At 53.0% G+C, this 27,848-nt stretch overlaps 2 protein-coding genes across 2 annotated transcripts; both read right to left on the bottom strand.

Moving 5' to 3' along the window:
• Positions 1-395: 395 nt before the first annotated feature.
• On the bottom strand, positions 396-15,051 carry CATSPER4 (cation channel sperm associated 4). The gene is made up of 11 exons (XM_032614685.1): positions 14,959-15,051; positions 14,778-14,849; positions 14,156-14,299; positions 10,905-11,006; positions 4,829-4,926; positions 4,539-4,659; positions 4,212-4,345; positions 2,752-2,926; positions 1,780-1,991; positions 1,071-1,236; positions 396-449 (listed from the first exon to the last, which is right to left on the bottom strand). Exons 1-11 carry the CDS (start codon positions 15,049-15,051, stop codon positions 396-398), a joined length of 1,371 nt encoding a protein of 456 aa, XP_032470576.1.
• A 793-nt stretch (positions 15,052-15,844) lies between these two features.
• Positions 15,845-26,211, bottom strand: CNKSR1 (connector enhancer of kinase suppressor of Ras 1). The gene is made up of 21 exons (XM_032623184.1): positions 26,114-26,211; positions 23,133-23,290; positions 22,849-23,030; positions 22,185-22,269; positions 21,720-21,761; positions 21,536-21,640; positions 20,754-20,813; positions 20,573-20,641; positions 20,178-20,279; positions 20,021-20,091; positions 19,854-19,930; positions 19,604-19,710; positions 19,495-19,525; positions 18,911-19,083; positions 17,982-18,055; positions 17,747-17,818; positions 17,406-17,479; positions 17,196-17,257; positions 17,015-17,114; positions 16,736-16,917; positions 15,845-16,480 (listed from the first exon to the last, which is right to left on the bottom strand). The coding sequence occupies exons 1-21, from the start codon at positions 26,163-26,165 to the stop codon at positions 16,226-16,228; spliced, it is 2,133 nt and encodes a 710-aa protein (XP_032479075.1). The 5' UTR covers positions 26,166-26,211; the 3' UTR covers positions 15,845-16,225.
• Between the last annotated feature and the right edge of the window lie 1,637 nt (positions 26,212-27,848).

The following is a 27,848-nucleotide window of genomic DNA, read 5'->3' as shown; positions in this document are numbered from 1 at the left end:
ATTGCTGATACAGATACCTGGCCCCACTGGCCTCACCTTTCTTCTCTTGGTGCTTGGGCCCACTTAGACTCCATCTAGTTCTGGTCTAGCAGGATACCAGGGATGCCCATCCTTAGGGCAAATCCTGGCTGCCTTGACCAGCACCCCCTTCTGTGCTCATCCTTGTGGTAGGGCTCCCACTCTCATCCAGCATCCTTCTCCATCCCGGCTCCTCTGGACCTGGGGCTCACAGGCACAAGCCCTAGAGATGCTGCCCCCTTCCATCCCCAGGCATCTGTCCGAGGGGTAAGGGAGAGGATGGGTTCAGGCCAGGACGTGCCAAGTCATGCTAGTGATGCCAAAGATGCAGTGGCTGGGTGTATGTGCTCATGCCCATTGGCTCCCGTCCTGCCCTCTCAGCGGCTGGACTTGTGTTTGTTAAGGAGTACATTTGTGTTGGATTCCTGAACCTGCAAACCAAGAGGTCTTCTTGTCAATGCCCCCACCCTGACATGGCAGATGCCCCCTTACTCCCCTCCTTCAGCTCAAGAGCTGTTCATCCAGGCCTGGCAGGAAGTCCTTCACGTCTAACTCTAGCCTGCCGAGTCTGCTCTCCGACTGTGGGAGCTCAGGCCGTGGACCTTCACAAGGTTCCCAGTCTGATAGTGTGGGAAGCAGAAAGAAACTAAATAATGTGGAAGTGTGACTTTTTCTCCATAGAATCTTCCTCCCTCAAGAGGCTGCTCCTCTTATGCACCCTAGACAGGACCTGGGGGTCCTATGCCCCCAGTGGGCCTGAGTATCTGCCATTAAGCAGGAACTGAACCGCTCAAGTCTTACTAAGAAAGGGTAGGTTTGACGGTGCTGAAGACCAAGATGGCTCAGTGGTTGGAGCCCTAGGGGAGGGGCGGGGCCTCCCGAAGAAGGAAAAGTTGGAACCTAACCAGATTGGCGGTGACTGCTGGGGTGCTTGGGAGTCTTGGGGGCGGACCAGATCTTGGAATAGACAGAGACCTTGACTAATGGGGTTGAGGCTGAGCTGGGTGGCGTGGCGAGCTGAGTACCCATTGGGTGGGAGAGGGAAGCTGCACCTTTTCCCTGTTGACGAGCGCAGTGATCAAGTCTTGCTGGCAAGTCATCTCACGGGTGGCTATGGAGAACCCGCTCGCCCTCGACGGGCTCCACGACAAGTGCCTGTGCATCAGCTCCTCCTCCTGTTCCTGGTTGAAGCGGATGGAGCGTACTTCGTCCACTATCCTGAGGGCGGAGAGGTGAGTGCGTTCCGAGGGAGAGGGTTGGAAGGCTGCCCTCCCATCTTTTCCCTGGTGTCCAGCCCCCTTCGCCCTCTCCCTTTACTCTGAGAGAGACCCAGGCCGAGGCTTAAGGCTCTTGTGAGATGCGAGGAACCGGGAGGTCTGGATTCCAGTTCCCTCACCGACAGGCTGGGGAAACCTGGACAATTCACTTAACCTCTCTGGGCCCCAGGGTCCGCATGATAAAATGGTGAGGGCGTGGGCTTCCCTGGTGGCGCAGTGGTTGAGAGTCCGCCTGCCGATGCAGGGGACGCGGGTTCGTGCCCCGGTCCGGGAAGATCCCACATGCCGCGGAGCGGCTGGGCCCATGAGCCATGCCGCTGAACCTGCGCGTTCGGAGCCTGTGCTCCGCAACGGGAGGCCGCAACAGTGAGAGGCCCGCGTACCGCAAAGGAAAAAAATGGTGAGGGCGTGAGGCCAGAAGAATCTGAGGCTCCACTCAGCCCTGACTCACGAGACTCGAGGGTACCCCCAGTACCCGCCCTACGTGTTGAGCTCATCTCGGATCTCCTTGTACTGCATCAGGTTCTCCTGTATTGCCTCGAGCACCAAGCAGAAGTTGTCGAATGTGTTTTCTGAGAGGTTCGTCGGGAGGCCCCCCATAAACGGCTCCTGGGGGACGCCAGATGTCTCCAAACGGGCGACCACACAGTGCACCAGCGGCAGCTCGTTATTCCCATTTCCCTCCTCGCTGCCTGTCTGGGGAGGGGGAAATGGAGAGGGAAGGACAGCTCAGCCGGCACCCCCTCCCCTTGCCCCTTCCTGCTTGGCTTCAGGGAGGATGAGTCTCAGGACACCAGAGTTCTAATGCCCCTTGTTTCAGCTCTAACCAATCTTAGGCTCTCTCCTTTGCTGTGGGAGCTTAACTTGAAATGCGCGAGCCCATCCCTCACCTTTTTGGAAATTCTCACCCCTTTTCAAAACCTAGTGCTTCCCCCACCATTTCACTCCTGATAAATCCTACCCAGCAAACTTCTGAAACCCTATCTACTCTCAAGTCACACAGCCCACAGCCCCTCAACACTTTAAGCAATACTCCACCCTACACTCTCCAGCCTTTCGGAAGCTCTACCCCTGAATGAATAACACTATAGCTAATATTTATTGAGTTCTTAGTATGTGCCAAGTATTGTTCGTTTACCCATGAAATTATCATAATAGCCCTATGAAGTACTATAATTATTTTCATTTTACAGGAGAAGAAATTGAGGCTTAGATTGGTTAAACGCCCTAAGGTCCTCAGCTGCTTAGGTTTTAGTTGCCATAGAACAAGACACCTAGGAACTCCACACTCCTCAGAAGCCCCCGTTGGTGAGTTGGCCGTGGGCAATGCTGCCTCCGCACCTCAGGCTTGGCTTTCTTCAGGCCCTCGAGTGTGCGCGCGCACAAACACACATGCTCAATTCGGCACTCATGTACACTCTGCCTCACCCCCCTCTGCCCTCCCCATCTCACTCACCTCACTGAAGGCTATTTGATGCTGTTGCCCCTGTTCGCCTGCCTTTATCATTTGCTCCAGATTGGTGGTGACCACGACGACCAACAGGTTGATGCCAATGAAGGCACTGACGGTGATGAAGATGGCAAAGTAGATGGCGCCCCCAATCTCCACTGCGTACTCCCTTGTCTCCATCCTGGAGATGGCAGTCAGGGGCCCTATCACCTCCCTGGCCCTTTGGGCCTCAGTTTCCTCATCTATGAGATGGGGAAATTATCTCAAGGCCCACTGGGACTTCCGCTGCCTCACTGCTGCTGTGGAGCTCTAATGCCTTACTCCTAATTGTTCCCGCAGCTGCTCTTTACTGAGCGCCAGCTGTACTGCCAGACAGTGGGCGGTCCCCAAGCCAGCCCTGTAAGGTGGGGATTTGTACGTCAGCATTATCGAGTTTAATCTATTGGTTATATTCTCTAGTCGTGTCGTTCTTATTATAAAAAGTCATTCAAGCTCATTATAGAAAGATCAGAAGGAAAATATACAGGAAAAAAAATCCCACCCACTGTTAATACCTATTATAAATCTCCCATAAAATATTTTCCCAAATAATAGTTTTCTCTCTCTTGCTATGCGTGTGTGTGCACACAGTGCCAGTCTCTACTAATTCTCACAGCAATCCATGACATGGTTGATAATGTATTATAATCCCCAGTTGACAGATGAGGAAACGGAGGCTCAGACGGCTGCGTGGCTAGTGCGGTGGAGCAGACTCAGAACCCCAGGCCACCTTTAATGCACACTCCATGATTTTTCTACTGCCTACATCATAATGGGTAATGAGTGCAGAAGCCCCTTTACCAACTGGGCTTCTGTTCTCACACAAAGGAGATAAAAAGAAAATCAGGCAGGGGGACCCATTCCCTGGAGGGGACTGGAAACAAATAGAGTTTAGGCGTAATGGGAAAGAGGTAAAGAACAGAACCCAGGCAGCCATCTGTGGCCAATAATGACCCTGGGCAGTGGGTGTCAGAATGAATAAATGAGACCCTAAGTTCTCAGGAGTCCAGGCAGTTTGGTGGGCTCCAGTGTGGGCTGGGAGGCTGCCTTGGAACGCTAGATGCAACCACAGACCTGCTCCCTTGCCCAAGGCCTAGCTGCCCAGCTGCTGAGCATAATGGGAGAAATCTCCCTGAATAGCCTGCAGTGGGACCCTGAATGGGTGGAGTTTCATTGGGACGACTCTTCAAGTAGACTACAAACCCACAGCCCTCAGCTCCAGGGAGTCTGCTTTTCTCCAGTTTAAAGCCCCAGGCATCCCCCTCCTGCTGAGCCATCCTCATCCCAAGCCCTGGAGCCGCACTCCCACCCAAGAGCCTGTCTCCCTCCCCAGTCAGTTTTTTGCCCCTGGGAGCCCAGCCCCTCCCTGCCTAGCTTGCCTGGACTGGGCCCCACCCACCTCCCCTGGAAGCCCCATGGGCACTCACTGAAAGTTACTGTAGATGTCCACCCAGCCATCCTGGGTGATGCAGATGAAGAGGGTATACAGGGCAACCTGCATGTTCTGGAAATGCATGGGCACAAATGCACCGAAGAGAGTGACCCCGAATACTGAGAACACCTGCCAGAGAGACCAGAGACCCGCCCGGACTTCATCAGAGGGCCTTAGGGACAGGCCATGCAGATGAGCTGCCAGGGGAGTCACAGGGCTTCAGGCCCATAGCCTCTCCTCTTCTCCAGACACCCTGTATCCCCAGGGACCTAGGGGCCTGTTCAGGGAAGGGGAGTAGCCGGGGGCAGGGGAGGGCACTGACCAGCATGAAGAAGAGGATGAGCGCCATGATGTTGGCCATGTCGGGCACTGACTGCAGGATGACACGGATGATCCGGGCCAGGGGCTCCACTGCCATGCACAGGTGCACCAGACGAAGTGCCCTGTGGCAGAGCCTCTCAGGGGTGCCCCTCGGCCCTTCCCAGACCCCTCCTCCTCACCATCCCCCCACCAGCCCAGAAAGGCAGAGCTGATCCCCACCTGGTAACAACCCCTTCCTCTCTTTCCCAGGGTCCAGACAGGTCCCTCCTTTTCTCAGAGTTCCCAGCTTACCTGAGGGTGTAGGTGATAGAGATGGCACTGAGTTCATTAACGAAGAACCCCAGGAGCAAGATAAAGACGATAAGGAAGTTGAGGATGTTCCAGCCGTCCTGGGGGGTGGGCCAGCCCCAGCAGGGTCTGTCAGGCCCAGCCCATGGGTTCATCCTGGGTCTGCCCTCCGTACACCCCAAGGATGGGGGACTCAGTGGTCCTCTCAAAGCAGGGCCAGTCATCTGCCATCCACTGCTGTTACTCATCCTGCTGTCGCCCCAAACACGCCACAAAACATGCATGCACTCGCTGTCTCATACATGTGTCAATAGCCAAGTGCAGTGTCTGAAGCACACAGTGGAGTCTCTCATATATACACAGCCAGTTCCTAAGCTGAGCGCCCACCTTGGCTACTGCGCTGCTGACAATGGCCTTGCCCTGCAGTTAGGTGACCTGAGAGTGTTTGGATGCTCCAGCTTTGTATGACACACACTACAATTAATAATAAAATGAAAATAAGTACTGATTAAAACATTAAGGAACAGTGCTTCAATAGCCAGGTCAGAGGTGAACTAACTCTCACTGCAGAAGAAAGGCACATTTTGCAAGCCCTTTGTCCAATATGGCACAAACTCTTTTAGAATGGGGATGGAGGAAGGAAGCTCGTGTGTATGATAGATTTGAGCACAACCACTACAGAGGAGAATTTGCTCTAATAAACAATCCGCATTTACCTTTGACCAGTGATCCCACTTCTCGAAATCCGACCCACACAAACTCTAGTACAAGTACAAAATGGCATTCGTAGAAGGCTGAAAATAACCAAAGTGTTCAGCAATTGGGACACTGGTTGAATAAACTACTGCACATTCAGTGGAGTATAGGATAATGAGAAAGGTCTCCATGTACTGATACAGAAAGATCCACTAAGCGACAAAAAGGAAAGTGCAGAGCAGTGTTTACAGTATGCTACTGTTAGGAAAGGGAAGACTAAAAATATGTACATATTTGCTTATGATTGCAAAATAAACACTAGGAGGATAAACAAGAGATTATAAATAACGAAGATTATCTGAAGAGGGTGGGGGTGAGGGAAAGGGAAGAAGGGTCAGGAGTGGGAACAAGAATTCTGTGTGTGCCTTTCAGTACAGTCTTTTTTTTTTTTTTTTAATTGTAGTATAGTAGCTTTACAGTATTGTGTTGGTTTCTGCTGTACAGCAAAGTGAATCAGCCACACGTACACATATATCCCCTCTTCCTCGGATTTCCTTCACATTTAGGTCACCACAGAGCACCGAGTAGAGTTCCCTGTGCCATACAGTCTGTTCTCATTAGTTATCTGTTTTATACATAGTAGTATATATATATGTCAATCCCAATCTCCCAATCCATCCCACCACCCCCCTTCCCCCCTTGGTATCCATTCGTTCTCTACGTCCGTGTCTCTATTTCTGCTTTGCAAATAAGTTCATTTATACCATTTTTCTAGATTCCACATATATGTGTTAATATATGATATTTGTTTTTTTCTTTCTGACTTACTTCATTCTATATGACAGTCTCTCAATACAGTTTTGACCAATATGTAGCTGCATTAAGAGAACTTTTTTTTGTTTTTAATTTTATTTATTTATTTATTTATGGCTGTGTTGGGTCTTTGTTTCTGTGCGAGGGCTTTCTCTAGTTGTGGCAAGCGGGGGCCACTCTTCATCGCGGTGCGCGGGCCTCTATCGCGGCCTCTTTTGTTGTGGAGCACAAGCTCCAGACGCGCAGGCTCAGTAGTTGTGGCTCACGGGCCTAGTTGCTCCGCGGCATGTGGGATCTTCCCAGACCAGGGCTCGAACCCATGTCCCCTGCATTGGCAGGCAGACTCTCAACCACTGCGCCACCAGGGAAGCCCTATGTAGCTGCATTAAATATTCAAAAAGAAAATGATTTTTAATGGAGAAAAAGTTCTTAAATTTATTAGGTAGTCCAATAAACACAAGCCCTCCTTGTGTTTCACATTCAAAGTGTCGGTGCCTAAACATACACAAGGAGACACAAGTCTGCCTGTCTACAGATCCATCCCTCTATCCATTCAGTATTAAGCTCCTACTATATGCCACACCTCAAATCATATCCTGAAGATACAGGATTTCGCCCTGCTTGGCTCACAGACTATTTTGAGGGAGGTGAATAGACAGTAATTTTTTTTTTTGCGGTACGCGGGCCTCTCACTGTTGTGGCGCCTCCCGTTGCGGAGCACAGGCTCTGGACACGCAGGCCCAGCCGCCATGGCTCACGGGCCCAGCCGCTCCGCGGCATGTGGGATCTTCCCGGACCGGGGCACAAACCCCTGTCCCCTGCATCGGCAGGTGGACTCTCAACCACTGCGCCACCAGGGAAGCCCCAAACAGTAAGTTTTAACTCCAGGTGAGAGGTGAGTACAAAGCATTAGGGAGACAGAGCAACAACTAACCTAGCCTGGGAGAGACAGGAAGACATCCTGGAAGAGAAAACATCTGCAAGAGTCTTGAGCTGTAAGTAGGAGGAAAGCAAGTGAGTAAGTGGCAAAGAGATTTTATAGACTAGGGGTCAGCATGGGCATGAGGTGAGAAACAGCAGTGTGTATGTGTGTGTGTGTGTGTGTGTGCATGCACTTGAAAGTGTGTGTTGGGGAATGCCACTACAAGCAGCTTGATGTAGCTGGAATACCCAAGGGTAAAGCCAGGAGTGATGAGGCTGCAAAAGCAAGCAGGAGCCACATCACGGAAGGCCTTAAGCACAGTGAGGCATTTAGCCCTGATCCTATAAACAACAGGGAGCCACTGGAGTAGTTTAAGGGTACTTTGTCTTGGGCCTTCAGAAAATTACTTTGATGGCAGGTGGGGTACACAGGAAGCCATAGCAACATCCTGGTGAGAGAAGACAAGGTAAGAGCTAGAACAGGGATAGCAGAGGTGCAGAGGCAGCAAGAAATCTGAGAAATATTTAGGTGGTGAAATAGTAATTAATAGGCTATGGAGGTAAGGAGAGGGAGGAGCCACACAAGGGCCACAGAAAAGGGGGCACTAGGGTCAAAACTCTGGGGATCCCCACGTGCCTGGGTAATATTTGAGATATTAACTTGCAGACTTTCCTCCCTCCTCTGCATTCTCCCTTTCCATCTACCCATTCAACAGGGAGCAGTCCTTGTACACTGGGACCAGGGGAGGGGCTGGGGGTAGGGAAGGAGACAGCAGAGGGCCTCTAACAAGCCCTGGCTTTTGGCCCTGGGAGGCTAGCCCCAGATGAAGGTTAGGGTTTGGGACATTAGTTCTCAGCCATTAGTTCTGGAGGGTGGTTTTGCCTTCCAGAGGACATCTGGCAATGTCTGGGGACATCCTTAATTGTCATAGGTAGGAGGGTGCTAATGGCATCTAATGGGTAGAGGCCAGGAATGCTGCTAAACAATGCACAGGACAGTCCCCCGACAACAAAGAATTATCCAGGCCAACATGTCAACTGTGCCGAGGCTGAGAAATCTTGCCCTTGAGAGGACAAGCAGAGTGGCTTGGAAGAACAGAAGATTCTCAGGCTTGCTCCAGTTCTCTTGTGCTAATGAAACGGAGCTTAGCTTTGAAAGTGCAGGCCCCTTGAAAGTGCAGGCCTTCCTAACTGCTGCTAAAAGTGAGACAGGCTGGGACCTGGGACCCTTGGCTGCAGTGCCTGCACCTGATACAAGACTCCTGGAGCAACAAAATACAAAGAAACTATAAGGGACTAAAAATAACTGCAGGCATGAGCAGCTGGGGCAAATTATGGACAAAAAGATACAAAAGGTCCAAATGCCACTTCTGAAGAGCAGGGAGCAAAGGCAGGGGGTTGGAATCAAAAGCAGGGTACTGTGCATGCCCCTTGCACACATCACCAAAGAGGTGGGCAAACCACCCAAACCACAAGCTCATCCCCCCCTCTGAAGAGAGTGGGCAAGGGAACTTGTTACTTGTTCTTTCTCCCACCTGCTACAGCAGGGGCCCCAATAAAGCCTTGCCTCAATTTTGTGTCTGGCCTCTGATCAGTTTCTATTAATTAAGGAGGCCAAGAACCCTGGCCAGTAGCAAAAGAAATCTCACATCTACAGGAAGGAAGAAATGTTCTCTCTCATGCAACAGATGTCTGCCTGTAACCTAGAGCTAGTTCTGAAAAAGTGGTGCATTGAAATGTTCACAAAAAGCATGGTACCTATTCTCCTCTCCAGTGTGGAGACATGTAAATATGCACCATCCTATTCTATTTTCTGTTAATAAACATCCTCCCAATTGTTGTTTTCACAAAGCATTCTTTAAGACATCTGGGGCTTCCCTGGTGGCACAGTGGTTAAGAATCCGCCTGCCAATGCAGGGGACACGGGTTCGAGCCCTGGTCCGGGAAGATCCCACATGCCGCAGAGCAATGAAGCCTGTTCACCACAACTACTGAGCCTGTGCTCTAGAGCCCGTGCTCTGCAACAAGAGGAGCCACCGCAATGAGAAGCCTGTGCACCGCAACGAAGAGTAGCCCCTGCTCGCAGCAACTAGAGAAAGCCCGTGTGCAGCAACGAAGACCCAACACAGCCAATAAATAAATAAATAAATGTATTAAAAAAGAAAAAAGATCTGGACTTCAGAAATATTGTTCTAGGTTCTACATTCTGTGTTCTATGAAGTGACACCTCTAACCCCTGGAAAGCTTGTAATTCTAATTGGTTTTCCTGGTAAAGGTATTTAAATGATGATTCCTTTTTATGAAAGGTATAAAAATCTGATAGGTGTTTCTTTTTAAAGCCTCTTCTTGCACATGCCCAAAGGCAAGATAAATCCCTTGACTCCATAAATCCCTTAACTCTATAAGTCCTATTGAAACAAATTATTGAGTCTTTGTCTCATTTTAAGTAATGTTAAGATCTGTTCCCACCCAGACAGCTTTTTGATACCCTCCAGAAGAGGGGTAGGCAAACTATAGCCCAAGGGCCAAATTGACCAGCAGCCCCTCTTTTTAAAGACCCTCAGGTTTAGAATGGTTTATATATATATATATATATATATATATATTTTTTTTTTTGGTTTTATGTTTTGTGACATGTGAAAATTACATAAAGTTCAAATTTTCGTATTCACAAATAAAACTGGTTTGGAACATAGCCATGCTCATTTGTCTATGTACTGTCTATGGCTGCTTTTGTGCTCTCACAGCAGAAGTGAGTGTTTGCAACAGAGACTGTATGGTCCACAAATCTTAAAATATTTATCTGGCCCTTGTGAAAATTAATAAAGGGAAACCTCACTACAACAGAATTGGGAGGCCAAAAGGGGGAGCTCTCACGCAGAGATGTAATTGACTAGATGTCAATTACAGGAAGAATTGTCAATTACAGACTTGAACAGAAAAATCCCAAAGGGGAAGAAAGAATCATCAATTACAGGCCCCAACAGGAAAAGATGTACATTGCATCTCCTGCAAGAAATCAACTATTCCAGCAACTCAGCCAATGAGAGACCATCATCACCCTGAACTCTCACTTTTCACCAGTAGATTTTGGTTCAAAACAACCCTTCCCAACTTCCTCCTTTTTCTCTGTAAAATAACGTTCCTCTCCATTGTTTGTTGGACTAGTCTATGGCTTTTGCTGTAGTTTGCTAGTCCTGATTTGCGATTCCTCTGCTATTCCCAGATAAACCCTTTTTTGCTGGTAAAATAACTTTTATTTTTAAGGTCAATACCCTTTACAGAAAATCTTTACTGACCCCTGTTCTTGAATCCTGTAAATTAAGGTGGATACTCTCAACTGTATTTCTCTGATAAGGAAACCAAGGTTTGCCCAAGATTGCAGAACTAGGGAAGGCTGGGTCAGGAACTGGAACCCCGGGAGGCTGCACTTCTAGTACAAGTTACTTTCTGCCACATCACAGACATCTCAGAAGTAGTTAGTTTCTCCTTCTGCATGAGCACACATGCACACACATGCACACACACCCCTCACCCTGTGCACCTTGCAGGGCCAGGTGCACAGGGATGGGGATGGGGATGGGGATGGGGTGGGGTGCTGTCCCTAAGGAGGAATAGATGTGATGGCAGGGAGGGCCCAGGATCTCACCTTCCAGAAAATCCAGAAGCCATTTAACCAGCCGAGGAGAAGTTCACAGATAAGGATAGTCAGCACAATGTCATCTATGGTACAGAACAACTCATAGTGTTTCTACATGGAAGATAGAGAAAAGGAAGGGCAGAGAGGTGAGTAGGGGGTGGCAAGAGCAGGGAGAGAGCATGTCTTCAGGGGAGGGGAAGCCCAGATTCTTACTGCTCTTCATCCTCAGCATCTTTTTAGCTCCCTTTAGAGCACCCCTTCCATGTACGTGCTAGGCACCCTGCTAAGACCACAAATGTATTATTTTATGTTACCATCACCATCGTCCTATGAAATAGGTTTAATTTCCATCTTGCACTTGATGGGAACCTCAGAGAGGTGCCCAAGGTCAGACAGTTAATGATAAAGACTGTTGTCTGACTACAAACCCTTGTTCTTAACCTCTAGAGTAGGAAAAGGGAGGTGGAGAAAGGCAGAACAGACTCCAGGATTGGGAGGAAAAGACCTGGCCCTTGAGATGGAGGACACCAAGCCCCATCCTTGCTTCTCTGATTGTCCCAACCACTCCTGCTGCTCCAGCTCCCAAATCCCCCCAGCCAGGCCTGACCAAACTCCTGGGTATCCCCCTACTCACGGGTCCAAGACATGTTCCTGGGTGGATGGATTGATGGATGGATCCATGACTTTGAGTTCTGTTTAAAACCCAACTCATGTTCACGCAATCTCCTGTTAAGCTGTGACTCTGCTATAGTTTGGGACATGAACAGCTCCCAGCCCCCAACTCCACCCTGGCAGTTACCAAAGTCACCTGGACTCTTCCCTTTCCTCACCTCCATGACCCACAGACTCAGTGCTTCAAGCCTCTTGCTCCCCACACCTTGCCACCAACTCCATCCACCAGCCAATGCGAGGCTGGGCAGAGTTTCTTCTTTTTTTTTTTTTTTGGCCACACCACGCAGCATGCGGGATCTTAGTTCCCTGACCAGGGATCGAACCCAGGCCCCCTGCAGTGGAAGCGTGGAGTCCTAACCACTGGACCACCAGGGAATTCTCTGGGCAGAGCTTCTGAAACTCAGATGGGAGCTAAAGTTTATGGGCTTCCAGCCTGTTCCAAATTCCCAAAGGGCATCATGGGCCAGGGACATCTGCCTACAAAAAGGAAGGGCTTTCTTTCCCTTCATCTTTCCCTTCAGCTCTACCCCGCTGGCCACTGGTGGCAATAGGCTCTCCTTACTATTTATTCAAAGAGCTTCCTAAACAGTCCCCCTGCCTTCTCCAAGTCATGCACATCTGTGGCTAAATCAGAGTTGCCTTCTCCACCCACAAAGCTTCCATGGCCCCCTATGGCCTGCAGGGTGAGGTTCAAAACCAGTCTGGCATTCACAAGTCTCTAGGATTTGACCTTCATGGGCACATATCCTATATCAGGGATTTTAGCATTTTTGACTGGGACTCAAAGAAATATATTTTACATTTTACACCATAATGCTTTCTCTCCCTCTCCCTCCTCCCCTCCCTCCCTCTCCCCCACTACAATTTCTACTTCATTCTTTTTAATTTTATTTCATTCTACTTCAAAATGCTGCTATCTACACTCTGAACTCATTTCATGAGCCATTGATGGGTTTTGATCTGCCCTGTAGTCTATGCATTCTGCAAACCTTGGCAATTGGGTTTCTGCCTCCACCACATCACAGGCAGCTTGTGTCAAGGTCACAAGAGCTAAACAAGGGATGCTTCAGAGTCCTTTCCTTGCCTTGTCTCCCAGCCACATCTAACCCTGTGCCTGCTCCCTTGGTAATGCGCTCTCCTGGGGTTTCTCCCACTCCTCTGGCCACTCCTCCTCAGCATCCTTTGGCATCTCCTCCTCTATTTTCTGCCCTCTACTTGGAGGCTCTCCTGAGAGCTCTGTCTTGGTCCTCTTCTCACTCAGCACTCTCTCCAGGCAACCTCATCCATTCCTTGAGCTTCGGCAACCATCCACCTAGATGCCAGTCTCTCATGTTGCCATACTTTAAAACCTGGCTTTCCTGGATAAACAACAAGTCCTACTGTATAGCACAGGGAACTATACAATATCCTATGATAAACCACAGTCAATATCCTATGATAAACCACAATGGAAAAGAATATTAAAAAAGAATGTATAGGGCTTCCCTGGTGGCGCAGTGGTTGGGAGTCCGCCTGCCGATGCAGGGGATGCGGGTTCGTGCCCCGGTCCGGGAAGATCCCACATGCCGCGGAGCGGCTGGGTCCGTGAGCCATGGCCGCTGGGCCTGCGCGTCCGAAGCCTGTGCTCCGCAGCGGGAGAGGCCACAGCAGTGAGACGCCCGCGTACCGCAAACAAAAAAAAAGAATGTATATATATATGTATAACTGAATCACTTTGCTGTACAGCAGAAATTAACTCAACGTTGTTAATCAACTATACTTCAATTAAAAAAATAAAAGTAAAGTAAAATAAACATTGGCTTTCCAATGACATAGGATAAAACCCATCCTCTTTAACAAGACCCTGTGTGATCTGGCTGCTGACCACCCCTCTGAACTCATCAGTCACCACACTGGACATTTTAAAAATACTGATTTTCAATAGCACAATTCATGTATGTGGTAGACTCCTTGTAAGAAATGAAAACGTCAAGGGTAAGACCCAAGCCATAGCAAACTTCAAGTTGGACACACAGAACTCACTTCCATGCTGTTTGTTCTGCCCAAGACACTCTTCTCCACCTCTCTCTGCCTGGCCAACTCCTATTCATTCTTTGCTCCCTGCTTAAATGTCCTTTTCTCCAGGAAGCCTTCCCTGGCCCCCAGATTAGGGTCAATGCCTCCTTTGAGCTTCCACATACTCTGTGACACCCAGGCATTTGGAATGATATGTCTGTCCATCCGAGACAGAACTGGGTCTGTTGTGTCCATACCTGGCACTGAGTGCAGTATCTGGTACAGAGTGATTCTCACTTAGTGGCTATTGATTAAAATGGGATACCCTTCCCCACAAGGCACCCATTTGCCTGCCTCTGCTCACACCATTTTTCTCTTGTCCTTCCTCTGCAAATCCAATGCCTTTCTCAAAGCTGGGTCCCCCCCACCAGGAAGTCTTCCTTGATCTTTAAGAAAGTCAGCACTGACAGGCCCTTGAAGAGCATCCAATCCAACCATCATGAACAGATGAGGAGCCTGAGGCCCCGAGAGGGAAGTGACTTGCCCAGGCCCCTGTTAGATCAGTGGGGTCAGAGGTCAGGCTGGAGTCCCACCTGGCCAAGAACGGAGTTGGTGCGGAGAGCAATGGTGATGGCGTTGACCACCAGCAGCATGGCCAGCAGCAGCTGGAAGGCCGGGTGTCGGAGCAGCTTCTTGACATACATGCGAGTGATGAACTCCTGCATGTCCCAGGCATCCTGGGAGAGGGCGGGGGACCTTCCTTCAGGCAGGTGTCACCGTAGGAGGCCTCTGCCTGGAAGTTTGCTCTCAGTGAATAGGGACCCTTGGGGGCCACTCTTGGGAAAGAAGTTGCCTGAGAAGGGATCATGGAACGGGGGCCTCAATGTAGAGGTCACTACCGAAATGGCCACTAAAAGCGGGTCACTGCTGGGTGGTCTTTGTAGGGGTCATTGTAAGGGAGACTCTTTTGGGGTCTCTGCTGGGGAGTGGCTGTCATTATATAGGGGCTCCTGTAGGGGCACAGCCGGGTGGTTACTAACATACCATGGCGGGGGTGGTCACTGCAGGTATCACAGCTGGGACATTTAGAAGGCAGAAGGGGCAGAGGTATCCTGAGGGCCGGTTGCCCCATAGACACAGCTGCACAAGGGTCACTGTGGGGGTGAGGATTGCTGCAGGCCCCCCAGCAGGCTGCAGGCCCGGCCTCGGCCTTACCTTACTGCTAGTGATATCTCGGCGGTTGATGAGCACTTGCTCCTCTGGCCGGAGGTAGGGCTCGTGAGCGGCCTTCGGCAAGGGTGAGGAGAGGGCCCATCAGTGCAGCCACTGCCCCTCCGGACTCAGTATGGTCCTTCAGTGCCCCGTCTCGCCCCAGGATGCCCAGCTTGGGCAGTGCAGTCAGGCAGGTACCACCTACCATGCGGTTCAAAGGCTTGATATAGGTGGTGTCGGTCCAGTGCTGCCACCAGGTCCTCTGGGTATGCGCCATAGTTGTTCAGTGTCCCTCCCACTCCTCAAAGAAACTTCATTCCAAGCTGTCCTGCCCCCCTTCGTGGTGATATCATAGAGGCCTCTGTGACCTCCACCTGTCCGCATTCCACCAAGGAATTCTCACACCAAGAGAAGCTCTTCCCACTGACTCCCCTCAGTATGCCACAGAGGAGGCCACGGACACCAAGAGGCCACGGACACCGAGGAGGCACGGACACCCTCACCAACTCTGAGGGTCAGAGGTCAGAGGCTGATAAGAGCAGGTCAGGTCTCCTGTGCAGCCTGGATGGAGACACAGGGGAGAGTCCCTGCTCTGTATCTAGGAGCTGGAGGTGGGACTGGGCTAAGGAGAGAAGAGGAGAAAGGTGTTTCGTTCTGTGGTCCTCCTCCTAGCAGACCTCAGCCTGCAACCCTGCCCACCAGCTACCCCATCCCGCCACTCCAGTCTCCAGGGCTGCCCCCCTGGCCGCCTTTCCAGGGAAGGTACGTTTCCCCAGCTGTAGAGTGAAAGGCTGGTCTCTTATTTTTCACCTTTCGCCCCTGGAGATGGGGCAGGAGAGCACTCCGGTCTCTGAAGGGCTGGGGAGAGACGGGCATGGGTAGAAGTCCCCACCACCCTGGAAGGCATGGGGCTTCAGGTACAGAGCCCAGGCTGGTGGGCCACACAGTGGGTTAGTTACCAAAAGCGCTCACCCCACCTCTGACAGCTTTTCATCCCAGTCCCCTCCGGGAAACAGATTCCAGATCCTAATACAGAAGTCAAAGGCACATGGAGATTTCTGTTAAAGAAATTGACTTTATTTAGTTGAAAAGCATCTCCTGGGTAAAGTGAAGAACGCCCATACAGACTGGCTTGGCGAACAGAAGTGCCGCGGGGCCGAGGGGGCAGGTCTGTGACCCCACAGAGCACAGGGTAGGAGAGAGTTCTTTCGGCCCCGCCTCTTGCTCCTTCCTTGGCACAAAGCTCACTTCACTTCACCCCACTCCAGGGGAGGGAGGAGCAGAAATGGCAGCAGCTCAGGCAGAGGCAGTCAGCTTGGGACAGAACCATGGACAAGCACTACTTCCAAACTGGAACAGAATGCAGGGATGCTCTGTCCTAGATGTGTCAGAGGTGGTCCTCAAGGCCAGAGGTCAGGAACTAGGGTACTGGCCAGTTAGAAGTCAGGAGGTCAGAGGTCACTCTCTGGGGTCAGGGGGCAGGGGCAGGAGGGCTCCCCAGGCTGAGAGAGTGGGGGGTGGGAAGACGGTTCCCTGGAGTCAGAGTTCGGGACTTGGGAGCTGCCCTCGGCCCGCTCCACTCCGCAGGCCCCCAGGCCCTCTGAGTAGAGCTCCTGGTTCTGCTCCTTCCACCTGCGGAATTTCTCCCCAGTGAGCTCGGGGTCGCCTAGCACCTCCTCCAGGGCCTGCAGCTCCTGCAGCTTTGCCTGGAATAGGTGTAGGGGTTAGGGCCATGATCACCCGGGGAGCGAGCAGAGCCTGGGTCCAGAGCTAGCTCTGGAGTCCAGTGGCCTAGAACCCAGCACCTGGCCCGGTCCGGCCCCGCCCCCATCCTCAAATCGAGAGCCTGGTTCCAGGAACCTAGAACTCGGCCCAGTCCACAGCAGAGCCCAGGGCTGAGGGCCAGGAACCGAGCCGAAAGCCCCGAGCCCAGCCCTTAATGGTGTCCTGCGCCCGCCGACCTTGAGCGTGCTCTGCAGCGCCCGCACGCGGTGCACTCGCTCATTCAGCTGGGGGTCTCGGTTGCGCCGCATGAAAGAGCTCCGCCATTGCTCTTGAGTGAGGAGCTGCGGCCTGCCCAGGAAGGACACGCCACCCAGCCTCAGCCCCCGTACCATTCCTTCCAGGGCCCCTTCGCTGCTGTCTGTGGGAGGGGAAGCAGGGTGAGCGTGTGCCTGCCCCCGGCCCCGGCCCTCCATCTCGGCTCCCAGCACCCCCGCGCCCCCGGCTTGGCTTGGCACCTGTCGGAGAGCCGAAGGAGGTCCGTGGGCTGCCCTGCGTGAGGGCGGCCACAGGTGATGTGTCTCCGTGGAGGGAACTCCCAGCTTGGGCCGGGCTGGGCTGGGGGCAGGGTGGAAGGAGAGGAGGGTATCAGTCTGAGTTCCATGCCCTGCTCTTCACCCCGCGTCAGCTCCCACTCACCGAGGCTGAGCAGGATCCAGCCTCATCGTCGGGATCTTCCGCTTCCGTCTCACTGTAGCAGTCTGGGGTGGACAAGAGTGGCCGGGGAACCCACTCAGCTTCACAGGGTTTGGGCAGGCCAGGAGGTGGGCTCAGGGGAATTGAGCTCCCAGCCCCCATCCCAGGGAAGGCAGAGGCTCAGGGAGAGACCCAGCCCTGTGAGGCACCCACCTTCCTCTCGGGGCAAGGGGGCACGGCCTGGAGACCGGTACTTGGAAATGCAGGTAATGAGATGGCGCACCCACCTGTGGAGGGGCAAATGGGTCTCAGGGAGTTTCCACGTACTGTATGCCAGAGGCTTTCGCCTATATCATCTTCTAATTTAATCCTCAGAGCAACTCTGAGAGATAGGAATTCCTACTAGTCCGTTTTAGAGAAGATGAAACTGAGGCTTAGAGGAGTGAGTGTCTTGATGAGCCCTATCAGAGAGCTGGGCTCTGAATCCAGGCTCCTGAGCCCAGGCCCCCGGGCACGCCCATGCAAGCTGTGGAGGTGAAGGGGGTGGCACTCACATGCTTAGGTCCGTCAGGGTGTCAGCAGCGAAGATGAAGGGTTTGTACACGTTATGGGTGAGCTGGAACACACTGCCAGGGAGCAGAGGGGCCTCACTCACCTGGGGGTGCCCATCCAGAACACAGAGAGGCTGGACGGGGCATCCCAGCTACCTGCCGCCCCCACCCACCCCTCCTGTCACCTACCTCTCCCTTTCTCTCCCCACCCCCAGCCTGTCACACCTCAGGACTTAACTATTTTTTCTTCTGATCTTGTCCACTTTCCAGACTGTAGTTGGAGACATTGATGAGGCCCTCAGCCTTCTCATCCTGGGGAGATCATAGTGTGAGGGTCAGCTTGAAGCCCCAATAACCTCAAGGCCCAGTCAGGCTCCTGAGGGTGGGGGAGGGGAGAGGGCATTTCCTGGGCTCTCTAACCGCTCATCTCTCAGTGCCCAGAGCTCAGGGCAGGAAGCTGGGGTGGGGTCAGGAGGTGTGACCAAGGGGTGCCTCTGAACCTGGCAAGGGGAGCCAAAGATATCCAGAGAAACAGCCAAGGAAGAGGAGCCCCCTCCTGCATTTGCTCCATCACAGACACAGACAAAGCTGCTTTGCTCCTTTCCTTGCCTGGTTTTCTTTCTCCTTCCCATCTGACTAACCCTCAGGCATTGATTTTTCAGGAAGCCTTCACCACTCTTCAGGTGGACTGGCCACCTTTGCTGGGTTCCCACCCACCCCTGGCTCTTCTGCCATCATAGTATGTGTTCCCATATTGTCCCTGAGTGTGTATTCATCCCTCTCCCCACCGGCCTGAGTAACGGAAACGGCCCAATTCTTCCCTGTGTCCCAGGGCCCAGGCCAGAGCTGGGTGTACAGCAGGCACCTTGAATGTTAGTTGAATGAATAAACAATTGCCCGAACGGCCCATAACTAGGATGAACAGATTAACAGAAGAGGAAGGAAAGGCGGGTGGAATCAAAGAGATTCTACCCGGCCTATGATACATTTTCCAGACCGCTTTTATACACACATCTGCTCAGTTCTCTCTGAAGACTGTCCCCGTTTTACACATAGGAACACTGGGGCACACCTGCGACCACAGGTGGGAGTGGACCGTGGAGGAGGGACAAGAGCCGAGGCCCTGAGGTGACTCACTTGCTTACCTGTGTGTGTATGGGGTCTCACCTGGGGCTGGCGGTACCAGTAGAGCGTGTGTCCCTTGAGCACAAACCAGCAGCGGCGCCAGCGCGGGCCCATGAAGCCCCCGGGCACCTTGCGTAGCAGGAGCCAGCCGTCACAGTCAGGCTGGCCCAGCTCCCGGCAGGACACCCGCCGGCGGCTCAGCTGTGTCGCCACGCCTGCAGCAGCACAGCGCGGCTGGTCAGTGAGGGGCTGGCGGGGCGTCCCGGAGCCCCAACCTGCTCCCTTGCCCCCCACGAGCACCCCCAGCTGGTATTTCTGAACCCGTGCTCTGGGCTCAGAATGTGATACGTGTCACTTCTGACGTGGGGATGACTCTTCCCATTTCAGAGACAGGGAATCTGAAGATCAGAGGACGAGCTGTTTGTCCGAAGTCACAGAGCTGGCGAGAGGCCCAGGCTGGGAGCATAGGTCTGTCTGACCCCAGAAACAGAGCTGTTTCCAGGAGAGGCTGTGTGTGAAGTGTGTGTTGGTAGGGGTGGGGGGCGTCTGGCCCAGCACTGTAAAGACTTCTAAGAGCTCCTCATATCAGGGCATCACCCCCCTCCCCCGTCAGGTGCATTTCATACCTTTTGATTTCTTGCGACCAGGGACAGGACTCTGAAAGGACCACAGAAGGTTAGAGAAGCATATGGGTACAAAGCCACACACCCCTCCTTGCTAAGCCCCAGAGCTTACCTTGTCAGGGTGTTCTGGGGGCTCTGGAGCGTCTGCTACCCCAGCAAGGAGTGTGGCTGAGGGTGCATGGGGACTGGGCAGGGGCTCCGGGTCAAGGGAGGTCGAGGCTGTCAGGGAGAGAGGAGAGAGAGGGAGGGTCCCTGAGCTCAGACCCGGGCCCAGTGGTAGGGTGGGGGTGTAAGAGTCCAGGGTCAGGCAGCCCACATGCCTTGTCCAGGGTATCTGCCGACTGGTGGGGCTTTGAAATTACCTGTCCAGGCAGCAGGGCTGGGTCCCGGACTTGGGTTTGAAGTCAGGTCGGAGGCGAAGACATCTTCCGATGGGGCCCTGGAGAGATCAGGGAGAGATGAGGTGAGCCATGGCCCACCTGCCAAGACCTACCCGGGGCCAAGACCTACCCGGGCCCGAGCCTGTCACCTGGGAGACGGCAGGGCCGAAGCCAGCGATGGGCTCACTGGGCGTGGGGGGCCTGGGGCCTGAGGAGGGGTCTGAGGAATAATTAGAAACAGGTGATGGAGCTGGCAACAGACAGGGGTCTGAAAGCAGACTGGGGGCAGGGGTGGGCGGCAGGTACCTGTGAGGGTGTCTCCGGCACTGGGACCTTCTTCAGCACTAAGCTGACCCCGTCTGGCTCCCGGAGCAGCTCCCTCACCACGTTTTTATGGGGCCAGCCCACCTGGGGGACAGGGCAGAGGGCAGGGCAGGGATGCTGGGCGGGACTGAACTGGGCAGGAGGCTCTGAGGCAACCCGACAGCCCTTGGTCTCAGAGCACTCCCTCAGCCTCCCGCTCAGCCTCACCTCGTCCTCCTCCAGGAAGCCTCCACGAGCCTCTCTGACCGGTGTGAGCTGGCTGGCCTCACAGAAGGCAGCTCCCACAGCCCTGGTCTCCCTAGGGGAACCTCCCCACCCACCGACCTGAGTTCTACTCAGGACCCCCTTCCTCCCACCGCGCTCCTCCCCCCACTCACCACCACTTGCTCATTGATCTGGACAATCTCGTCTCCAGGCAGGATCTGCAGCCGGGAATCAGTGGGGACCTGGTGGGCGGTGGGATTCAGAGGGTGCACCCTCATGGGGCCGGAAGCGGGCCTGGCTGGCAGGTTGGAGGGCCACGGGGGTGGGCGGCTGAGAAGGGTGTAGGAGCCTCACCTGGGTGCCCACTCGAGACACAAAGTGCAGGCAGTTGCTGGTGGTGTAGATCTCCAGGCCCTGCAGGGCAGAGGCTGCAGTCACTAAGGGTGTGGGGACCGCTGGACCAGGACGCTTGCTAGGCACCAGGACTCACAGGTGAGTGGAATGGGGGAGAGAGCTGGCCTCAGCTTGGCACCGCTCGACTTGCCATGTGACTTTGGGCTCACCGCTGCACCTCTCTGGGCTCTGCCTCCTCCTCCCCTAAGGGCTGAGGGGAGCAGGTTGCAGACTTCTGAGGTATGAGATTCTCAGCAACTTTCCTGAAGAATCTCATACCTCAGGGACAGGAGCGGGACAGGGCAGGGCTGGGGCCTCTGGTTTTCCCAACTGGTCAAAGATTAAAGCAAAAAAGTTCATGTCCTCTTCCCTCTCCCCTAGGTCCGTGTCCCAGGGCTGGGATGTGTCACCTGAGACCACACCAGCTGCAGCCCCTCAGGACCGGAGAAGGGGCTGAACGACGGTGAGACCCCAGGGAAGTCCCCTGGGCCTTTAACATCTGTACAAAAATTCCCTGGAAGTCCAGTGGTTAAGATTCCACGCTTGCACTGCAGGGGGCGCAAGTTTGATCCCTGGTGGGGGAACTAAGATCCCACATGCCACGCGGTTTGGCCAAAAAAAGAAAAAAATGGGGCCTTCCAGCTGTGACAGTACAGGATTCTGTGGGATCCTAGAACCAGATTTCAGGGCCCAGACAAGGCTGCTGAGGGGTCAGGGGTGAGAGTTGAGAGGTGAGGGCTCACCGAAGGATCGTCCAGCGGGACGTGCTGTAGCACGGCCTTCTGCTCCAGCAGCTCCTCTGGGCTGCAGCTCAGGATGTTGTGGCAGATCCCGGCCACGTGGCTGCTCTGGCGGATGGAGAGCAGGACGGCTAGCCTGAGCCCCGTCCCACCCCATCCCCACACCCCACTCACTCCCCAGACTCACAATCCTCAGGACTTTGCTCTCCTTCTCAGCCGCTGGACAGTCCTGGAAGCAGAGTGAGAGAGCAGGGGCCTGCTCTGAGCAGGGCGCACTGCCTTCGCCTGAGGGCAGGGGGATTCCCTGCAGTCCCTCCCGGCGTCCCGTACCCTGGCCCCCTGCCCAGAACTACATGGCCTTAGAGCTTTCGCCCCAAGGTCTCATCCCCCTGATGTCAGGCCCCCAGAAGTCACCACACATGCCCTCCCCCGCTCCACCCCCTCCTGAGAATCAGACTTCCTGTGCTGCCCTCGCCAGTTAGGAGCTCCCACGCCCCCATCACCCCCAACCCAGTGGCCGGGCCTCCTCTCTTTCTGCCCTTGCCTCTTCCGGCTCTCACACCTGATCCTGTGCTGATTCACAAGTTATAAAAAGCTCTAGCCTGACTTGGTCTCTACAGCCTGGGCCAAGCCTGGCCTCTGGTTCTCCTACCTCCTGCAAGGCCTGGCCCAGCTCCCCGCACAATTCCCCAATCTCCTGGCAGGATGAGAAGTCATTTAAGTGGGAGAAGAGGTACCTGGCAGAGGGAAGGATGGAGCAGTGGTTAGGGAACTGAGCTTAACAGTCAAGCCACTGAACCACCCTGCGCCAGCTACACATCTGAGACTCTGATGGGTTTTGATTTGGGGTAAAGGAGATGACTGATACATCTAAAGACCTTAGTCAAGTGCCTAATAAATGCCAGGCCCTGTTCTAGGCACTGGGGAGACAACATTAAACATCTAATTACATCAATAATGATTTAACTTCTACTGCTGTGAAGTGTAGGGAGCTCTGAGAGTGTGTAACAGGAAAGGCTTCCCTGAGGAGGTGACATTAGAGCTGGGACCTATGGGACAAGCAGCGGCCAGTGAAGGGGGTAGAGAGCTCTTTATATATAATGCTGTTGATGTGACTGTCATGATTACAAGCAGGAGGTGGGGTGGGAACCCAGGCAACCCAGTGCCCCTACACAGACCAATTAACCTCTTTGCCCAGTTCCATTATATCTGAACAAGAGCAAAGCTCTATTTTTCTCTCCCAGGTCCCAGAGGAAGCCAAGGATGAGAAGGGTCCCCTCACCAGTTACTCAGACCCTAGGAGGAGACCGAAGTACCTGTTGAGCCAGAAGAGGAGGGAACGGGCCTCATGCACCAGCTCCATGGCCGCGCTGAGGACATCTGCAGGAGGCTCAGCACAGCCCCCCAAGCGACCTTGGACTAAGCTCTGGAATGCCCGGATACCCTCCAGCAGCCCCTCTGTCAGGCTCTGCAGGTTCTCTGACTGTAGCCCGGAGCTCTGTACCACAGAAGGGCAGGTTAATTCCTGGCAGCGGCCAGCCCCCCATCAGCACCCCAAGGTGGGCGGAAGCTGCAGCCAGTGTGGCCGCCATTCACTCACCAAGGCCCGGAGCTGTTCCACCCCTTCCAGGATGAGCTCCTGGTGGCCCAGAGGCCACACAGTTAGAGCTTCCAGGCTTCGGGGGCAGAGCTGGAGCAGGTACTTGCCAGGCAGCTCCCAGTCCTCAAAGTGATAGTCCTCCAGGGAATCATCGAGGCCTGGTGGAAGAACGAGGGTCAGCGTGGGGGAGCCAGGGGGTGTCAAGGCCTTTCTGGTCAGTGCAAAAGTCCTTCTCCTAATGACCCTGAGACCCAGGCAGTGTTCTGCCCTGCCCATTTCACAAATAAGCCTACTGAGTTGAGAAGTAGGCATATAGGGCAGTGGTTCTCAAAGGATGGTCCCCAGACCAGCAGCCGCAGCCTCACTGGAAAACTTGTTAGAAATACAAATTCTGGGAAATCCCTGGTGGTCCAGTGGTTAGGACTCAGTGTTTTCACAGCTGTGGCCCGGGTTCAATTCCTGGTTGGGGAACTAAGATCCCACAAGCCGTGTGGCATGGCCAAAAAGAAAAAAAAAGAGAAATAGCCAAAACATGGAAACAACCTAAGTGCCCACTGACAGATGAATGGATAAAGAAAATGCCACACACACACACACACACACACACAGGAATATTATTCAGGCATAAAGAAGGAAATCTTGCCATTTGCAGCAACATGGATGGACCTTGAGGGCATTATGCTAAGAGAAATAAATCAGAGAAAGACGAATACTGTATTATCTCACTTACATGTGGAATCCCAAACACCCAAATTCATAGACACAGAGAACAGACTGATGATTGCCAGAGGCAGGGTAGGAGGGGGTAGGGGAAATGGGTGAAGGTGGTCCAAAGGTACAAACTTCTATTTATAAGTCAGTTTGGGGGATGTAATGTACAGCATGGTGACTATGGTTAGGATTCTGGGCTTTCACTGCCATGGCCCCGGCTCAAGGCTCAATCCCTGGTCCGGGAACGAAGATCCCGCAAGCCACACGGCATGGCCAAAAAAACAAAAACAAACGAATTCTCACATCTGCTGAATCAGAACTCAGGGGCAGGGCCCAGCAATTTGCATTCTAACAAATCCTCCGGGTGTTCTCATGCTGCCGAAGTCATGCTTGATGGGGCTTTGGAGTCAGGGAGACCTGAGTGACAGCGACTGAGCTTAATTACTTAATTACTCCGTGCCTCAGTTTCCTCACCTATAAAATGGGGAAAATAAAAACGCCTACCTTCTAATCATGTGTAGTAAATGACATGACACATGTCAAGCACTTGGCCAGCTGCCTTGGTTCATGGTAGACAGTAACAGCCTCCGTATTATTATCGCCAGACTCTTTACCGTGATCCCCAAGGCCCCGTATGATCCGGCCACCACCTGCCTCTACAGTCATCTCTTGGCGCACAGCCCCTCAAACTCAACACTTCAGATCCAGAGCACTAACTCCCTGAATCTCTTGGAATGCTGTCTTGCCTCAGGGTCCTCAGATGTGCTCTTCCTTCTGCCTGGAGTGCTCTTCCAGCTCCTTCACGTCCTTTTTCATCATCTTACTCCTTCCAGAAAGCCTTCCACAACTCCCCAGGCTGGGTTGGGGGCCTCTGCTGCTCTCACTGCCCCTTGCACCTCCACAAACCCCTGCATCAAAGCACTAACCTCTCCTACTTGATCACGAGCTCTTCAAGGACTGGACCTTAAACAAGTGTTCATCTGTAATTCCAGCCCAGGCCTCTTACAAGGTAGACACTCACAAGTAAGAAAAATATCTAGTGAATGCTTACTATGTGTTAGGAAAAATTTAAGGGCTTTATACATATTAACACATTTAATCCTCACCGAATCTAGAAAGCAGAGATACTGTTACCCTCATTTTACAGGTGGGAAAACATACAAATAGAGGTTAACAGTTAGCTTTCTCACTCTTTGAAGGAACCCCTGCCATTCCATGCCAGGGTCTTTTGTAATCAATAGCTCTCCCTCATTCCCTGTGTGACATTAAGAGCACTTGACTAGGAGTTCGTGAACCTGTGGCTCCGTGGCTCTGGGGCCTCGAGCACCTCCCTTCCTGTGCACACAGCAAATGTGCTGTGCTGCCTCCCTCCCAACAGACCCTGATGTGGAACTGCATGTGCCAGGCCCTCAACCTGATTGTCTTATTTGGTTCACTTCATGAGATCAGAGTTGCCTTTCCCATTTTATGGATAGGGAAACTGAGACTTGTGGTCACAGAACCGGTGAGCGGAGGGGCTGGGCCTGGAACTCAGTCTAGGAGTCTGATGCCAGCCCTGCATCCCTGCTTTCACCGGGGCTGGTCACCCTGAGCCTGCCCTCAGTGGACTCCGGCAGCCCCCTCCACTCTGGCTCCTCCCTGTAGGAGGAGTGTCCTGACTCACCTCCCGGCTCCCAGCTGCAGGTCAGAAGGTCTTCACTTCTCTGAGTCGGCTGACAGTCTGGGACCTTTCCCACCCAACTGGGCTCATCCCCACTGGAGGCCTAGGGAGGGGCTGTGCCGACCCCTCCAGTCAGGCCGGGGCTTCTGCTCTCACTGCGAGCTTCGGGGTGGGGGGAAGGGAAAAGACACCCCACCGGCCCTATTCCAAAGCCTCAGCAAATCACTTCCTGGCTCAGTGTGTAGTTTTCGGCTTCTGAAAAATACGTTTAATAAGAGCCCACTGCGCCCTGGGGCAGAGGGAAGATGAAGGAGATACAGTGGGGGTGGGCAGCTGGGGAGACACCGTCTGTGTTCCTTACACAACCACTGCCTCCCCATTGCCACCCTGGAGGCTTCTTGGGCTTCTGGGGGGATGGGAGACCCCCTCTGGGTCCTCGGGGGGGCCCCCCCCGGGGTCACGTCCATAATCCTTCTGCCAGGTTCACGGCAGACACTCTGTAAATACTTGTTGACTGACTAACCAACTGACAAACTCGGCAGGTCCTTTGTCCTTTTCCTCTCCCCGTCCCAGTACCTCTCAAGCCCGACACTGCTCCAGCCCCACCCACCTCTCAGCCAAGCCGCCACCTTCCCGGGGGTCCAGGTCGCTACTGGCTCCATGGCCAAGTTCGGCTTCTCGGATCCGCACCCGCTCCGTGCTCCGTCTCGCCCGCGCAGGAATTTCCGCTCCCAGAGCTCTGACCTGGGGAGAGGCTGGGCTGGGCTGGGGGCGGAGCCACTAGCATACCTGGGCCCACAAAGCTGGCTAGGTGAGGTGTTGTGACAGCCATTGGCCTACTGCCTGTCCACCTCCTGCCCTGCCCTTCAGGCATCCTAGGGCAGCTGGGCTGCCAGACCTGGGGGTGGTGCCACTGATGTGTGACCCAGGGGACCTCAGAGCTGGCCTGGGATCTCCGCCCAAAACTGGCCTCAAATGGCAGGGTGCGACCCTGACCTTCAAGGCTCCTCAAAAAGGGGCCAAAAAGTGAGCAGTGAGCATGGCAGCAAAGCGCAGAGGTTAGGAAGCCAGAGCCTGGGTGCAAATCTTGACTTGGCAGCTTGTTAGCTGTGTGACCAAGGGCTAAGCTTACCCACCAGGCATCACTTTCCCTGTCTGTAAAATGGATATAATAGTTCCTACTTCAGAGGGCTGCTATGCAGAGTACCTGTGTTAACAGCTCTACAACCTTTAGAAGTGGTTTTTAGCCCCCTCTTTTTTTGCACCGTGGACCCTTTTGGCAATCTGGTGGAAACCCTGGACAGTTTCTTAGAATGAGGCTTTTGAATCTACTTTTTTTTTTTTTTTTTTTTTGCGGTACGCGGGCCTCTCACTGTTGTGGCCTCTCCCGTTGCGGAGCACAGGCTCCGGACGCGCAGGCTCAGCGGCCATGGCTCACGGGCCCAGCCACTCTGCGGCATGTGGGATCTTCCCCGACCGGGGCACGAACCCATGTCCTCTGCATCGGCAGGCGGACTCTCAACCACTGCGCCACCAGGGAAGCCCTTAGAATGAGGCTTTTGAAAGCATAAAGCAAAATGCTGAAGATTACAAGGAGGACAGTTATTATCAAAATATATTAAGAACCACAAATTTATGATATAGTAACATGCATTTATCAGCATTAAATAACAAGACTGGCAAATTAAATTCCCTTTCTAATGATCGGCATGGTGTTACTCAGCGTGAATAACACCGAACTGTGGAGGTGGTCTCTGACGCACCGCCTTGCACTTATTGATCAGCAAACACCTACAGATAGGGGATGCAAGAGAGTAACAAATAAGCTGGGTGACCAATGTGAGAGCAGATGGATTCACCATTTGGTCACTGACCCTCTACTGGGCACCATCAATGGCAGCTATGCTGCAGGTATGTCTGGAACAGTGTGATTTAGCAGTGGGTTAATAACTGTCACCATTTTGAGATCGTTATGAGCGTAAGTGATACTTTGGGATACTTGTGAGAACTACAATTTGATATGAAAGTATCTGTGATTTCTACTGGTGACAAAGCCACAGATACTGCTAATATTTCAATCCATAAAGAAGGAAATGGTAAATTTTAGTTAGAGGTTAGTGAAAATAAATACACAATTTTTTTTGCCATGCAAGTTTATAGGCCCCCTGAGTTGGGAAGCCCAGGTTAAGAGTTTCCTCTAGAGCAATGTCTGACACAGACTACGTAACTGCAGTTACCATCATCATCATCCCAGGCCAGGGGACTCCCAGGACTTTGGAATCAGGCAGAATCAGTTCCACTTGTTTGAGATGAACATACACACTGTTATGTATAAAATAGATAAC

Source organism: Phocoena sinus, chromosome 1 (assembly GCF_008692025.1).
Source record: "Phocoena sinus isolate mPhoSin1 chromosome 1, mPhoSin1.pri, whole genome shotgun sequence".
NCBI classification, from domain to species: Eukaryota; Metazoa; Chordata; class Mammalia; order Artiodactyla; family Phocoenidae; genus Phocoena; species Phocoena sinus.
The sequence above is the reverse complement of the archived record's forward strand: the minus strand, read 5'-3'. Positions and strand labels throughout refer to the sequence as shown.